This window comes from Pongo abelii, chromosome 5, assembly GCF_028885655.2.
Source record: "Pongo abelii isolate AG06213 chromosome 5, NHGRI_mPonAbe1-v2.0_pri, whole genome shotgun sequence".
In the NCBI taxonomy this organism is placed as follows: Eukaryota; Metazoa; Chordata; class Mammalia; order Primates; family Hominidae; genus Pongo; species Pongo abelii.
The window spans coordinates 75,680,099-75,696,803 of NC_071990.2; the positions used below are offsets into that span (position 1 = coordinate 75,680,099).

The window sequence follows — 16,705 nt, forward strand, 5'->3', positions numbered from 1 at the left end:
TAGAGATATTTGAATTCTAATCCCAAATTTGTGATTTATTAGCTCTGTGACCTTGAGCACATAAATCTCTCTAAACTTCTGTGCCTTCATCCATTATATGATTGTATAAGACAAATTTATAATAATTGCTAAAAGTGTTTTTGAGCATTTATTACGTGCCAGTAAGTAATCTAAGGGCTTTCCATATATTAAGTCATTTAACGTCTATTATGTGTTTTGCACCATAATGGCACATAATAAAGCACTTAATAAATGTTTGCTATTATTAATTAATCAAATTAAATGTAAGCCACCCATTAACAATCAGAAATAAGTATCATCACTTTCTATCACAACAAAGACTAGCTTGGCCTTTATAGAATATAATCTTTCTACATATTTGTTTTCAGTATATTGTAAGAATAATGAGACCATATTTTATGAAACAGATTCAAATTAGTACCATCTTTAACAGTGATAAAATGAAAGTCTTTTTCTTCTTTTTGTCTTAGCTCAGATACAATCTTCTCCAAGAAGATTCTCTTCTACCCAATGTCCCACTGTCCTTCACCCACCCTGCCAACTTGGTTCAGTTACTCTCATATCATCTATAATGGTTCTTTTCATATTGTTACACTCAATTTTAATAATCTCTTTAGTAAGTCTTCACTGCAGAATTCACATATGAATTGCCAGTCATTTTCAGTGCACTGGTGACAAAAAATGTAATGAGAAATCAGACCAGATTTTTAAGGAAGTTCCTCCCTACTCACAAGTTCCAGGAAGAGACTGTGGATTTCACATGGAAAGTACTCAGTGGGCTGCCCGACCACAAGAATTAAAACCCCACACAAGGTCCATTTGAAGTTCACGTGTCCCAGGATGGCTAAGGAGAGTGTTTTCAGTGACTAGAGACTTAGCCAAGAGGCATTCACTTTGTTTATAAGTAGGTTATTAAGCTCTAAATTTGTTGAAGTGACTTTCTAGATATATATTTTATTGATTTGTAGAACAAAATATTTGCACACGGAAATCTAAGGAATAATACAGTCAATAACCACTTAATAGCCAGCCCAATTTGAGACAGCATTCAAAATACCCAAGATAAAGCTATAGTAAACAACTGAATTGCATCCACCTTGGATAGTAAATAATACCTTGGTGCCATTATCTGAACTGATAGTCTTATAAGACATTTTCTCTAGTAACTATACTAACCATTTATTGAACACATGCCTTTACTAACATGATGGCACCTAATTCTTCCATGAGTTCTACAGATCAGCTTCACTAGCAGTCCTCTAGACTTGAGATATATCTCTACTAAGAAATATGTCATAACAAAGATAATTCTGCTAAATAGCTGAATAACTTGAGAACTGAGGAGCAATTTCTAATGAGCCATAATTTAGACATAGTAAAATTCTATGTTTCTGAGAAAAGAAACATTTCTCAGAAACATTTGAGATGTACATTTGTTTCTGGGACATTCTCTGTAACAGTTTGCTGATATCCTACTCATTGTAATCAATAACAAAACATCCACATGAAAATAGTCCCTGTGCCAAATATAGGGAAAAAAACAATTCTACTTATTTTGGAATTTCTATTAAAAATTACATCAATTACTATATATGATTATATATGTATACATGTTTATAAATGTATTATCTCAAATACAATATTGCAAGGGAGTGATTTCTTACACCAACACAATTTTATTTTGTGTTAGTGGGTATAATAAATGGGTATTATACCCATCTTATGGATTAGGAAAGTAAAGAGAAGTTGAGTTACTCTCCCAAAGCAGCTAAAAAGTGGCAGAGTCCAGACTCATATCCAGGTCTTCCTGGCTCCAGAGCCTTGCTATTGCCCTGTCAATCCTCACGTGGGCTGCACTCTTAGTATTTTATTCTCAAAATACAACCCTTGGCTTTACAACCTAAGAACACAATGTTATTTAAGAAATACATAATGTCAATTCATTTAAAATTTGTGAAACTACCCTTATTAACAACTTCTGACAGAGGTCAAGAAAATAAAACTATTCCCAGAGTTTTCCTATTTCTATATCCCTTCATTTTCCTCCTCCACATTCTTCCATCTGGCTAAATCAAGACAAACAATATGCCTCTGGTGTCAGATCCTATACAAAGGTCTTCACCATGATCCCCAAGAAGCATTGAGAAACCCAATTGCTATATTGAGACCAATTTATGGAACTATTGGATAGCAACAGTGGGGAGAGAAGATAGCATTTATTTAGTGACCAGTATGCTAGACATGTTCAAATATTATCTTCTCTAACTCTGTTGATAAGAGTGAAAAAGACTACAATCTACTGTTAAAGGAGAAACAGGTGCTAACATTTAAAATAATGGAATGAAAACTGAAGAGAAAGTAAGAAAACTTCCTCTCAACAAGTGAACTAGAAGAACCCTTACGAACTAGAATAACCACTAAGGGAGAGTCTCTAATGCCTTTTCACAAGATTTGTATCTACATTAATTTTTTAATATGGTAAAAAAAAAATATTGCTCATATTGGCATTAATCTCTCCATAACTCTAGAAGCAAGCATGAGGCCCAAGTTTTCAGGACTTGGGAATTGACATGTTAAGAAACTTCCTAAGATCACAGTTAGAAAGCATCTGCACCAAGGTTCCAATCCAGGTGTGAGAGCAAAGTCTGCACTCCTAACTACGTTATTATTTGTATTAGTAACAGGATTATGCCTACATCACCACAGATAAACAGTGAGGACAGTGCAGTGTAGTAAGAAAGTACAGGTTGGAAACCTCCTCTCTTTTCTAACTGCATGACCTTGGGTAACAGTTTAATTTTCTTCATGTGTTTTTTCTCTCATCTGTACAACGAGAACAATAATACTTACAAGAATGTCTGCATGAAGGTGTTGCAGGACTCTCTCCGTAGCTCAGCTAAAGACGGGGTCCTTGTCACACGATCATGAAAAAAGGCTCCCATATAATTTAAAAGGGGAGAAAAATGGAATCTATCGAGTGAAAAGGGAAAAGAAAAGGAAACAGGGACTCTCCACAAAGGAAGCCTGAGAGTCTCGCTAGTACATGCTTCCCACCTGGCAGACTGAATTCCAGGTAACACCCAGGAAGAGGAAGGGCCAGGCTCCTCCCCACTACAAAAGGCACGAACTTCTGTGGCTCCACCCCAGTGCGCACTCCTCCCAGTGCGCAGGCCGGCTGGAATATTTCTGAGAACCCCTTCCCACCCAACTGTCTTAAAGGCACTTAGTACCATGCCAGGCACAAAATAGGTTAGAAGTCTATTTTATTTCCTGTCTTGAAAATATAAATGGAAAATATTTTATAACTCCATTAGAAGTTCTCTTAATATTTATATGTTTTGCAACAATTACAATTTGCATTCTGTTCCAAATACAATAATCAAGAAACTAAGAAGGTTGAAAACAAACAAAATACATTTTATTTTATTAGAAAAATCTAAAGCTAGAAGGTATATGTAGAAGAAAAAATGTGTAAATTACGTTTGTTAGTTGGGCTCCACTTTAATAAATTGACCTTAATCAGCATGTTCCAGTGGCATTTGCTTTGAGTAATCTAAACACCAGAAATTTAAACTGATAAATATCTCACATCTGCTTTAATTTGGCAACCCTAGAAAATGTCCTAGTTAAAGGTACTTTCCATTTGGCATGCTTGTTTTATGCTATTGGAGTAACTTTAACTACAATCAGAAGCTTCGATGAGTGACAACAGTTCCCAACAGTACCTCTCTCAACAAAACATCAATTTTATAACAATTATATTGTCTAACCATCCTGCCAGGTGTTGACTCTTTGAAGAGTGGCTTGGGGCGGGGGCGGGGGGGGGCGGGGAACTCTTTTTTATAAAAGAAGATAAAACATCCATTCTTCTTTGTGGCATTTCCTGAACACTTGAGGCTTTTTTTATTAATAGCTCAATGGGGCTTTGGAGCAATCTTTATACTTTATTTTCCAGTTATGTACCTAAAAGAACAGAAGGTAAAATTTTTCCTATAGTCTATCCAATTACCCCCACTCAGGTTACCTTGAATTTACAAATATAGAATAACATCATTAAAATAAGCCCAATTATATAATAGCCCAAAGTAAGAGATAATTAGGGCTTCTGTCATTAATGGCTCCCATACAGGGTAAAACATTCCCAGAGGCATCCTCCTCTGCACTGCAACAAAATAGACATAAAGTCCGACGACCCTTGAATTATCCAACTTTCATACAACATTCTGGTGAGTTTTAAATAGAGCCTTGTATATCAGGAGAAAAGAGTTTGTTTCACCTGAAATCATTCTACAAATATTTATTGCACACTACGTACATAACAGCATTGTGGGGGCTTCTGGGCACACAAAAGCCTGCCCTCATCAAAGCTTGCCATCCAACAGGAAAAGGCAAACACTGAATAAAGAAGTACTAGTATGATAAAAGGTATCAAAGGGAAAGAACATGCTATTAATATACATTGCAGGAACCTTGAACTTTGGAAGCAATAGAAAAGATGTCCCAAAGAAAGTAGTATTACAGGAGCGACGTAAAGAATGTAATAGTAGGGCTTGACCAAATGAAGATAGAGAATGTTCCAGGTAAAGGAAATAGTGAAGGTTCAAGATTAAGGAAGGATCGGGCAGGAAGTTCAATATTGTTGAAGAAAATCAACTGAAGAGATAAGTGAGGTATGATAATGTCAAAAAATAGGAAGAGCCCAACTCCCCGCTGGTATTTGAGTCTTGATAAAGTTTCTGGACTAGATACCACCAGACAAGTTTAAGGAATGCAATGACGTGACCAGAACTGCATTCTTAATAATCATTTTGGCTGCTATGCTTTGAGAAAAATGGATTGGCAGGAGGTAAAAGTGGATGGAAGAGATCAAATACAGACTCCTCCATAATCCAGACAAGACAATGGAGCCAAGGGAAAGAATGGCAGCAGGGAGGATATAGGGAGGTAAACTGTACAGATAGGAGATAGGATTAAAAGGAGTTAGTGACTGGAGGATGAGGGAGGTGAGGGATAGAGAGAAGTCATATTAATTCTTAGGTCTCTGGGTTAAACAATTGAGAGAATAGATATACCACTCACAAAGACAAAAAAAAAAAAAAAAACTTGCAGAAAGGCTAGTGTGGGAAGAGTGCAGGATTTTCCCTTGTTCAGATCAAATTTGAAATACCTGTAAAGCATCCAACTGGAGATGTACCAAGGCAGTTGGATATACATGCCTCAAAAGAGAGGACTGAACTAAAGATACAGTTAGTCAGCTTAAAGGTGATACCCGAAGCTACAGAGAGAAGTAGAAAGTTTCCCGTCCTGGCTGGAGGCAAGGTTGAGAACTATCACTCTACGGATATGTTTGGTAATCTATCTATATAATTGTGAAAGCATCCAATTTACATGATAATCAGACAGAACTGAGCCTCATGCTTTCAGCCACTCCTCAGGTCACTGCTCAAAGAAGCATTTCCTGATCAGTCTACCTGAACTAGCACACATACCATGTACACCCATCATTCTCCATCCTCCCGCCTATTTTAATTTCCTTCATAGCACTTATTACCCTCTGACTATATGCTTTGCCTATTTATTTATTGTCTTTTTCCGACTATAAAAATGAGATTCCCCATAAGAGAAGAGACTTTGTCTTGGTTTTTCTATGTTCACTATAGAACCCCAGCACCATTTGAAATGCATCTATCACTTAATAAATGCTTAAGTCAGTATTTGTGGAAGGAAGAATAAAAAGGGATCCAGAGTTCAAACAATAGGGATGCTGTTTTGATGAAGCAGAAGGAAAGGATATGTGCAGATGCAGGTGTTTTTGTAGCCTGCAATAGAAAGGTAATGTTCCAGTTTAGCTTCATATTCCTATATGAAATAATCACTTCTATGAGAAGTAGCATGAACTTTCCTGATCAGAATGGGTTACAGAGTTCAAGTTTAAAATTTTTTGGAAATAGTTGAGAACAAGGCTGGTCAAATTACTAAGAAGTGTTGGCAGGCAAGTTGAGGTTGGTCATCATGGATTTTTTTATAGACATAACAATCTGACCCAACAGGTGATTTTCTTCAACTGTGCTCAGTATCTGGGTACACTCATTTGGAGATTACAACCAGCTGGGATCATCTACAGTTAGGGTTTTAATAAGCACCTTTGACAGGATAAAATAGCAAGGGAATTTGGCTTATCTGGGTACCAAGATGCTAAACAGTATTTTTCCTTTTGATTTGGAATTGGCCAAATAGCCATAAAGATTCTAGCTACTCTAAAGAAAACTCTTTAGACTTTTCCACCCACATTCTAAAGAAAACCATAAAACATATTCCCACAGGATTTCTAAGAATTAGCAGAACTGGCTCTTCCATCTAAACTTTCACTCCACCACACCCAAGCAGTCTACATTTGCAAAAGATTGAGAGTCAAGAAGAATCCACTGAAGCAGCTTATCACTGTTATATGACAGAGTTGTGGCTTTTACTCTCCATTGTAGAAAGAGGGCTTCGAACCCTCACCCAAGTGAACCGTGTGAAGGAGGTTCTAAGGGAATCAGTCACAGAGATTGAGGAGTGCCTATAAGGGCATGTTATTCTGTAAGTGGATATCTATTACACAGTAGACTTGATTACCTAGCCTACAGGCTTATGTTCTTGAAGGGAGAAACATGAATGGCACTTGGCAAGCAAAGAGAAGCAGCATTTGTGGTGGAAGACTCCTTTTATTTGGCTTAACAAGGATGCTTTAGTCTGCTGTGGTCAAATGGACATTTGGAAGGTCGTCAGACATGAGCCATCCTGCTGGAATACTTCTTAAGAGAACTTTCGGCAAGGGGAATGGACCTTAGCAGTAAGTAGCTGTGAGGCATTTCATGGAAGCAAAAGCTGAGTGTACATTAGGAGAGGTCATTTTGAAAATAAATGGGCAGTAGGTGGGCCCACTGCAGGCCCCCTGAGAAGCCCCATGAGATGGGCAGCTTTTGGGCACCTGCCACATCCAAAAGAGGATTCTAGTGGCACAGGTTACGTGGAAGAAATCTTAACCCCTTTTCGTTCAGTATGCTTCCCCTACCTAAACCTGGAGAAGCTGCAGTGAACGAGCTGACATATCCAACTCTGCAGTCCCAGTCCTAAGTCTAAGATCTGGCTTTAAGGTAGAAAGGAAAATAAATACTAAGCCAGGTTTGAGATTAAAAGTTTCAATTGGATTAAGTTGGAATAGACTGAATTGCAGTACTCATGCTTAAAATTATCCAAAAGAAATGGATCTGTCTGAGGTATGATAAAAGATAGAAAAATGGTATTCATAGAACCTAACTGAAGGCAGTGGCTAAAGATAAACAAAGCTGGTTTTGTACCCCCTTAGAGTTAAGGCTGTTCAATAAACAGTGTTTTAGGAGGACATGGATTCCAAGCTGCATAAGAAAGGAAGTGAAGACAAGGAGGGACTGATGGATGGAAGAACATAGAAGATTCACTGCATTGGGTGTCATGATGAAGCTGAGGAACAGCTGCAGTGGGGTACTTGAGCAGATGAGCTGGAAGCCCCAGAAGAGCTCAGCGTCTAAATTAGTGATTTCAAAGTTGCGGCAGTTTGTAATGAATTCAAGTTCAAGTTAAGATCTTGGAGATACTGAGTAGCTGAGGCTGAGTTATAAAAAAACAGTAAGGTCTTGAAAATAAGAAGGTCAAATAATTGAGGACGTTGAATTTGTCATCCAATATGGATGCTGAAGTGTCCCCAGAAGATGGCAGATATGAGGATGGAGAAAAGCACTGAGAGCCACATACTAAAGTTGCTACTGGAGGCTTTACTCTGGATGGCCATGTACCCCATGAAAATCAGCTACTACGTTGCAAAGTAAATAGGTTATAATGATGTGAAGTTAGCTGTGATCCTCCAATGATAAAGGCTTTTTGTAGGAGGAGGAAGATTTATTGGTCTGGAACCAGCACTGAGAAGTGATCAGGACATGTCCCCACCTACCAACTTTGGGAGGCATAAAAAGTCTCTGCGGTATTTTCAGAGTCAATCCAGGAGGTGCTGGGATTGTTCACTATAGAGGCTGAGGATTTGGAGATGTTTGTTAATAATGGAATAGGAATTCTAGGTGGTCCAGTGTAAAAGTTGGTGAGAGAGGAGGAATAGGAAATTGGCAGAGTCAAGATTTGCAGGGAAATCTGTATGCCACCTGAAGAATGTTGAGCAGGAGATATTGTTGAGTCAGGCTTGCATTTTAGATAAATCACCCTGACAGCTGTGTAGAAGACATTTTTTTAAGGGATTCAAGGCTATGGGAAGGGAGACCATTCAAGAAACTATGAATTACAGTCATGACAAGAAATCTCAAGGGTCTAAAATTGAGTAGTAATGAGATGATTAAGATATGTAGGAGTTCAATCAGCTAGATTTAATTGGATGTGAGAAGTGAAAGAAGGAAGTTTCCAAGGTCTCTCAAATTTCTAGCCTGAGTAACTTGGTGGCTGGTGGGGACAATGGAGGAAAATTATATTTACAGAGAGAAATGTTCAGATCTGGACATTGCATGAAAAACTAAAGCCTTGAGTTTACCTCCACTTGACATTTCCCCTCTTACATAGTAACAGAATAGCTGATTTTCATGGAGCACATGGCCATCCAGAATAAAGAAAACATTTCCCATTTCCCTTACAGCTAAATGTAGCCAAATGATTAAGTTATGGCGAATGGTATGTAATACAAATTGTGTTTGCAACTTCCAGGAGGTGTCTTTAAAAGATGAAGCGTAATTCTTCACCTCTTTCTCCTTCCTGCAGGGGAATATGGACATAACAGCTATGGCTCTATTAACCACCTTGGACCATAAGCCTAACTTGGCCATGGAAATCAAAAAAAGCAGAGCAGCAAGATAGAAAGAGCCTGGTTCCTTGACTTCTCAAACATGAGAAATAAAGAAATTTCTACTTCTTTAAGCCACTATAATTTTGTAGCTTTCTGTTACTCGCAGCTGAACTTAATCCTAATAAATACCAGATGTGTTAAGTTTGAGGTGTCTGTGGAACTGAAGGAGGGGTATGCAGTACAGCTGAATATACTGACATAGAACTAGGCAAGAGATCAGGGTTAGGGACAGGAAACACAGGTCATTCTCTAAAAGCTAGTCCATGTGATTTTTTTTTTCCAACAGCCTTCAGCAGCCTGATCTAAGAGTGGAAAAGCTAATAAATGTTTACATAAATAGATATTCAGATCTAAATCAATTTTCTGACCACAGGTGTAAGATAAAGATTGATATTACTTTGTATTTAAAATATTGCCTTGGAAAATAAAAGTCACTGCAGCAATTTTGTATATAACTAGCTAGTGTTTATGAGGCAGACCCCATGAGGACACTATAATCACAAACCCCTTTTTATTAGGGAGAAATGATGATTAAAACCAAATGAGGAAGAATTGCATGTGCCAAATGCAGTGCAATAGATATAATGAATAACAAATATTTAGGAACAATTATATTGACCTTTTTTGCACAAAAAATAAAATGTAAGCTTGGGCAACTGCCCAGGTAGCAAAATTCTGTATAGAGTCAAAAATGGATGCTCATGTATTTAAGAAAATATACGTGCAAACTTCTGTTAAACTTGCTAAATCATTGCACAAATAGTCTATAAAAATACTCAGAAATTAGGACCCATACAAATGCTATTTGTAAATTTTGAAATCTTTCCCACTGTAGACTCCATGAGAAGCTACAACTTCTCCCCACGTTTATTTCAGGCTACTTTCTAAAAAATGAGAGCCCTAGTTCCAAATATACATTGCATGCACATAAGGAATTTCTTATAATGCTTCCAAATGGAAAAGGCTAGAAAAAGTGTTTCAAGTTGTTCTGTATTCTCCTCAATAAAAGTTTGGATAAATAAACCAGCACCTACATGTTAGATTTCTTGTAGTTTTTCCGTGAGTTTTTAAAGACAGACTATCTGTCCTCTTCTCCCCATTATTTAGTCCGTATGTGCTCAATCAAGGATTATAAAAATAATTTTAACACAGAATCCAGCAAACACAATTAAGTAAATATACTATGAAAATAAAAATCACAACAAGCATCTCAGCTAGTTATTAATTTTGTGCTTAGCCCCGGGTTTGGATTGCCTTGGCCCCAAGTTCCCAGAACAGAATAGAAAGTGGTTAATCAGTGCATTGCCAACATCAAGAATCAAATCCACATCTAGCCAGTGAGAGAAGGTTCAATTTCTTCATGCCTCGAATCCACGTGGCCCTGGGACTCCACTGGATCAGTGGCTGAGGACCCACCCATCTTCAGGCTCTTGATACACATGTTCTTCATCAAGAAGCATCAGAAACCCCAATTAATCAGAAACTAATCAAAATAAACTGATAGAACTTGGAGGTTTGAAAGCTTCTGCCCAGAGAGTAAGAAGATAGGAGTGGGGGAGGCCATCTAGTGATAAACTAGGTTAAGAATCACAAGGCCCAGAGTCTTAGTCTTGTTCTAATATTAATTAGCAGTCTGTTTCTTCCCAGCAAAGCAAAAGAATTGGGTTGGTCTGGGATAGTCTCAGCAGTATCTTCTAGCTTTAAAAGTGCACGTGTTGGGAATCACAAGTGAATGCTATGAGTTTAGCAACCTGCTGGACGCCTCCTAAATGTAATGCATTTATGTATCATCTGTGCGTTTTGATCCTCGTCTCCAGGAGGTACTTAATTCAGATGTTTTGCTCTGTGGAAAACTTTCTATCACTACTCGTCTCTCTTCAATTGATATTGGTTCTTTCAAACCAACATTTACATTGTTTTCCTTGATATTTAGAATGGTTTTATTGCATTTGTAAGTGGAAAAGCAAGGCATCGCTAAATGTAAAATTTTCCATTAAGGAATTTTCCTTCTAGCAATTAAACATGCTTTTGGGTTAAGTATGGTATAGAAAAGTGATTAAATGCACATGAAATCATGTGGGTTATTAGAGATTATTTGGTTGTTTGGGGTATCCTAGGATACGTAGTTGTTTTTCCACCAACCCACACATCCTCTATATTCCTAATAAAGCCTTTGGAATCTGCAGGGCTTTTTAAGGCTCTCACCACTCTCTTTCTATGACTTCACCGTATCATTAAAAATCTAAAGTTATTTAGCATAATTTAATAGTATTAGCAAGATTTGTAACTGTATCCAAGGATATGAACTTGTTTGTTGTAACAACCACTTGAGGCAGTCCAAAAGGCCCTTCAAAGAAAGAAACATGCCATGTCAAATTTTCAGTAGTTTTATTGAAAAATGCCTCTTTTGTTTCAGAAATAAATAATATAAGGCAGTGAAATTCACAATCTGCAGTTAAAATATAAAAGCAGCAATTCTATGTTCATAGTCTTGCAAACGTTTTCCAACTGCTTTTGATAACTAAGAAATATTATATTCGGAAAAAAGTTCATACTAAATATACAACACAAACATGCAATTCCATCTCTGCAGAATAATCTGCAATTTGGCATAAATGTTAGTGTGTCTAAAACAAGGAGGTTTAAGGCAATATGGAACTGTATCCCGTTGATGCACTAACTTCATCTACATGGCTTAAGGTCTGTGGTTGTTAAAGAGATGTATACGAGCATTCTATGCCCCGGTGTATAACAGAAGAGGAAGATAAATAATTGCAATGGAGTTGACATTTCCCTCCTTTTTGGTTTTAGGAGGGGAATTATTTGAATCGTGGTGTAATTGAATTGCAAATAAGTATAGCAGAAGATAAACTGCCCGCTCGAAATACACAGCAGCTCTGGGTTCCAGGACTTACTGCTTAACCTAAGAGTTTCACTGAGGCTGCCCGCTGTGCTAACTAAAGGGCACACGGCATGTTCTCTCTGCAGCTTTTGTTAACAAAGTATTTTGCAAGCATTTCAAGGGCAAAGGCAAAAATGTCTAGAGATTGCGTGCTTGGAGCTAGGCTTCCTGCAGAAACAAGGTTCTCTACAATCAGAAAGGGCACTGGATGAGCAACGCTGGAAGGAACACCCCAGAAAAGACGTACACTGCTCTATCTGACCTGTAAATGAGAATTTCAACACCTCCCCCAAGCCTCGCGGCGCGGCGCGTGATCTCTGGTTCACTGCCCGGGTCCGTGGGGCAGGGCGCGCCGCCAGCGCCGGTGAGGCTCAGGAGGCTCCTCTGCAGGCTCGTCTGCTCCGTAGTCCTCGTATTCCGCTGTCCGCTCGGGCTCCACCGGCACGATGAAGGGCTCGCGCTCAGGCAGGTAGGCCCCGCCCTCGGGCACGTAAGGCTCTGTCCGATTCAACATTACAATTATGGCATGATTTGGAAGGCACACACACACACACACACACAGAGCAAAAGCTAAATCATCACCCGCGGTGATGGCACTCCAGTCTTAATCTCGTAACTATAAATAGATAAGTTACAATGTCCCAATTATTTCCAGATAATTTGGTGATAATCAAATAATGAAATGGCACTTTCTTAAAAAAAAAAAGAAAAAAAAAAACCTTCAAAAATCCAGCAGTAAACACAATCATTGCACAAATACCTGGGAAGGGTCAGAGACTGGGCCAAAGAACTGTAAACGCAGTAACTAAGTAGGATTTTCGCAAATCCCCAAGTTAACTGTTTATGCCTTCAAGCTCCTCAATTCAAAGAACAACTTGGAAAGATGAGGAGGTGAGGGGAAGTTTTATTGGCTCCTAGAAACTGAACTCGGGGGGTGAAAAGCAACTATCACCAGGTAATATACAGTACATGACATCTTCTGTGGCTGTACCTCACACAGAGTTACAGCTGGTGGGTGAGGAACACCAGTGACTACAGCAAAACAGGAAGAAAAGGTGATTTTAAACTTTGGCTTGAAAATTGCAGTTACAAAACCCAAATGAGAGGACACGGACAAAAAAGTAACAAAAAGACAGATGCCCTGAATCAGACACATCGCTAACAAGCAAGAGATGAGGAGATTCCATTTGGTGTTATTCCGGCATAGAGCAAGCGGCAGGCTTTGATGCAGAAGCTTACTGTAGAATTGTTAAGTGATTTTAGTCGACAGGATCACATACAAATCATTTACAAGCCACAATTAGTTTATTATTTACATAAGACATTTCTCTTTAACCAGGTTAATTGTTTTTCTTAAAATGGCATAGTCTCCTCTGGTTAGTAGTTTTATTATGCACCTCTTTCACAACTGAGGTTCCTCATGGCTGTGTTTGAACTTTTTTAAAATAATGTTTTTCTACATTATTACTGAAATGCATCAGGCTTATAAACGTGACACCACTGCTTTTGTCTCATTCAAGTTAGTAAAAAGAGTCTCCACCCTCCTTTGTGATGTCGACCCGGTTCGTTAACCATTATCTGTGGTGAGATTTCCATACAGACTCATTTCCTAATAAGCACGTGCGCAAACATCTCAGAAACAGGATTTTCATGTATTCAAACTGTAAGCAGCACTGGCGACTTAGAAAATGTGTTAGCCGGAACCTGAAACAGGTCAAAGATGATAGTTTTTAAAAGTTGAATGACTAAGTAAAAAATATAAATACACATCCATCTACGTATGTAATGGTTAAAGTATATATATATATATATCCATATATTTTTAGTTATTCTCACATCCCATAAGGAGGTGGTAATTTAAATTTATAAAGAATTAAATTGCAATTTTTTGAATGGGTTGCATGAAAATATACATTAAGATTTGTTATTACTTTTGGTCATACGTAATTATGCATATAAATATATAGATATATAGATATTTAGATATTCAACTACTCATGCACTATTTGAAAGTAGCAAATCATATCAAACAGCAGTATCATTTTTTAAATTTGCAAGATGCTTGAGGGTGCACTAATGAAATGGTCGCCATTGACCACAGCATGACTATCTTATTTCCAGATTGGCGTATCTCCCCAGTCCTCACATCCCACAAAATCAAGTATAGGAGACTTCTGCCCTCTACAATTGTCAAACACTAGAATTTCATTAAAAATCCTTTAAAAACAATTATTAAGTCCCAGATTTTATAAATATTAATTCCATGGCTAGTATGGGACAGTTAACTATGTTCAGTTGTCTACACCATATTATTACATAGTTTACCTATAAATTAGATTCCCAAAACAATTTTTAAATACATATTCTTGACATTTTACAGTTGTATTTAACAAATCCCTGTTCCCAATCTTTGGGAAAAGAAAAAAAAAGTCAATTACTAGCATGCTTTGAAGTCCCAAGAGAAGTAAGAGGAGGTTTATGATGTGATTTGGTAAATGCAGAAACATGGGGAAAAAAAGAAAATAATTCAATCCTAACAGTGAAATAATGTTGTGTGCTATGATAGCAAACAGTATTATTATATAATCAGAACTGAAAGAGTTGTTATCTTCAAGACATCTTCAAATCAACCTTCCTTCAATCCTAAGGAACTTCATTTCCATAAAGTTCTTTACCTCAGGTGAACTGGGGTTCCTACAATGGCAACAACGTACCTGGATAGCCTTGCCCGTTGTATGGGATGCTGGCGCACTGAGACGAATCACAGTATCCAGGAGGACCTGGGGGTCCTCGGATACCTGAGTTTCCAGGACGGCCAGGGGGGCCAGGGGGACCTCTTGAACCTGTGGACCCTGGTGGACCTGTTCTGGATTCTCCTTGTGGACCTAGTGTGGAGTTAAAACAAATATATTTCCCCTCTTGTCAAATACAACTCCTGAGGTAGCCACCAATCTCAAAATTAGACAATTTACTATTGTATGGTAAGAAAATGTTTCCTAAAGAAATACCCAATATGAACCAAGGTGTGATGGAACTTTCTTACCAGTGACTCATCAGAGTTAATGCCAGAAGTATTTGATTCCAGAAAACCTGATTTAGCAAAAATTCAGCCAAACCAGAGATATCAGTGAGTTCTTTGGTTTGCTCCCACTCTCACGGAGAAAAGAGCACCTGAAGGAAACAGCTCTGTTAAGCAGCCACATTGAGCTGCCATCAAAAGAGGGCAGCATCTGCTCCACACCTCCAGACTATGCAAAGCAATATTGTTTCTGGATCAATAGTTATAGTTAACATAAATGGAAAGATTTAGCCATAGGGCTGTCCTTGGTTGCAAGGGTATCATATGCTTTATAATGAAAAAAGAAATCATTTACAACCTAGTAAACAAAATGCATCAGACAGACATCTAGTAGTCCTATCCAAAATATAAAAATGCTTTGGGAGAACAGTGAATGAAATTTACCAATATCTCAGGCCCTTTTAGTGAGGCTATGTTTTCTCAGTCTAATAGCCCCATATTGAAGACTACTGGAAAAAACAGGAAATATAACCATCTTTAAAGGCTATGAGGCCAAAAAAAACAAACAGGAAGGAAGGAAGGAAAAGGGAAGGAAGGAAGGAAGGAGAGAGGGGAAATAGCAACCCTTTGTGTCACTAAAATTCATTTCATCATATATTAATGTTATAGTTAATGCCTAATAGAAACTTTTCATTTTTTTAACAAAGGGAACATGAAAATGAAGTTATGGAGGTTGAACTTCTTGCTAAAACATACGCCATGGTAATAACAATGCTTGATGCTATAATAACAGGATGAAGTTGGCTGGGAGCGGTGGCTCACTTCTGTAATCCCAGCACTTTGGGAGGCCAAGGTGGGCGGATCATGAGGTCAGGAGATCAAGACCATCCTGGCTAACACAGCGAAACCCCGTCTCTACTAAAAATTTTAAAAAATTAGCCAAGCATGGTGGCGGGCGCCTGTAGTCCCAGCTACTCGGGAGGCTGAGGCAGAAGAATGGCGTGAACCCAGGAGGTGGAGCTTGCAGTGAGCCAAGATCGTGCCACTGCACTCCAGCCTGGGCAACAGAGCGAGACTCCGTCTCAAAAAAAAAAAAAAGAATAACAGGATGAAGTTGTGAATCTCTTCAGGATGGTGTGCCCTCTCGGTATTTATACTGTTTGCCTGTTTAATATACTAGCAAACCTACCTGGGGGGCCAGGCAGTCCCCGAGGTCCTGGAGATCCAGTACCCCTTTCACCTTTCTCTCCTGGCAAACCTAAGGAAGGAGAAAAAGAGAAAGCATAGGGGAAAAATTATCTGGAAACATGTAATTTTCATCTTAACTGATAATATTTGATTCAAGGAATTCATTTCCTTAGTGAAAGCAGAACCTAATTTTTCACAGAAGTTCACTCTTTAAGCCAAGTTCTTTCTAGACATTTGTGTAATTCTAGATTTATGGCCAAGAAAAAATTTGGCTACAAGGCAGGGGAAAAATTATTTGAAGCAAACAAACATGTCTAATATATTTTTAAATAGTAATTAGGAACAGTAATCCTGAAGAAATCGTTATAATATCTCATTGAAAAACAATTAAAGGTATTTTATCTTTAGTAGCCCTATTAGTACAGCAGCCAAACCAGTAGAATTATAGAAATATGTAGGTTTTCTCTAGAGTATTAAATACTCCTTTGACAAAAGTGGATACCCAGAATCCTGAAATATCTGGAATCAAATAGTCCTGTTTTTCACCTTTTCCTTCAACTGCACTTATCTATACCATGAAATTAGAGTCAAACAAACACACAAGACCAGTGCCAGACCCTGAATAAAGGAACCACAATAAGTTGGATCTAAAACTCTAGGGCTGCCTAAGAACATTCAGTTGCTGCTCGACTCTTGCCGTGGTCACAGA

General features: G+C 38.2%; 1 protein-coding gene across 6 annotated transcripts in view; it reads right to left on the reverse strand.

Moving 5' to 3' along the window:
* Positions 1-11,258: 11,258 nt before the first annotated feature.
* The window catches only part of COL12A1 (collagen type XII alpha 1 chain), a 121,961-nt gene continuing 116,514 nt past the window's right edge, over positions 11,259-16,705 (reverse strand). For 5 of the 6 annotated variants that reach the window (XM_063724866.1, XM_063724864.1, XM_063724867.1 and 2 more), the window contains 2 exons: positions 15,998-16,066; positions 11,259-14,674 (listed from right to left, as the gene is read on the reverse strand). In XM_063724866.1, coding sequence (XP_063580936.1) covers positions 14,484-14,674; positions 15,998-16,066 — 260 coding nt within the window. In that variant the 3' untranslated portion in view covers positions 11,259-14,483. The remainder of the gene's footprint in view (positions 14,675-15,997; positions 16,067-16,705) is intronic. The other variant, XM_054557760.2, reaches the window with a different exon arrangement.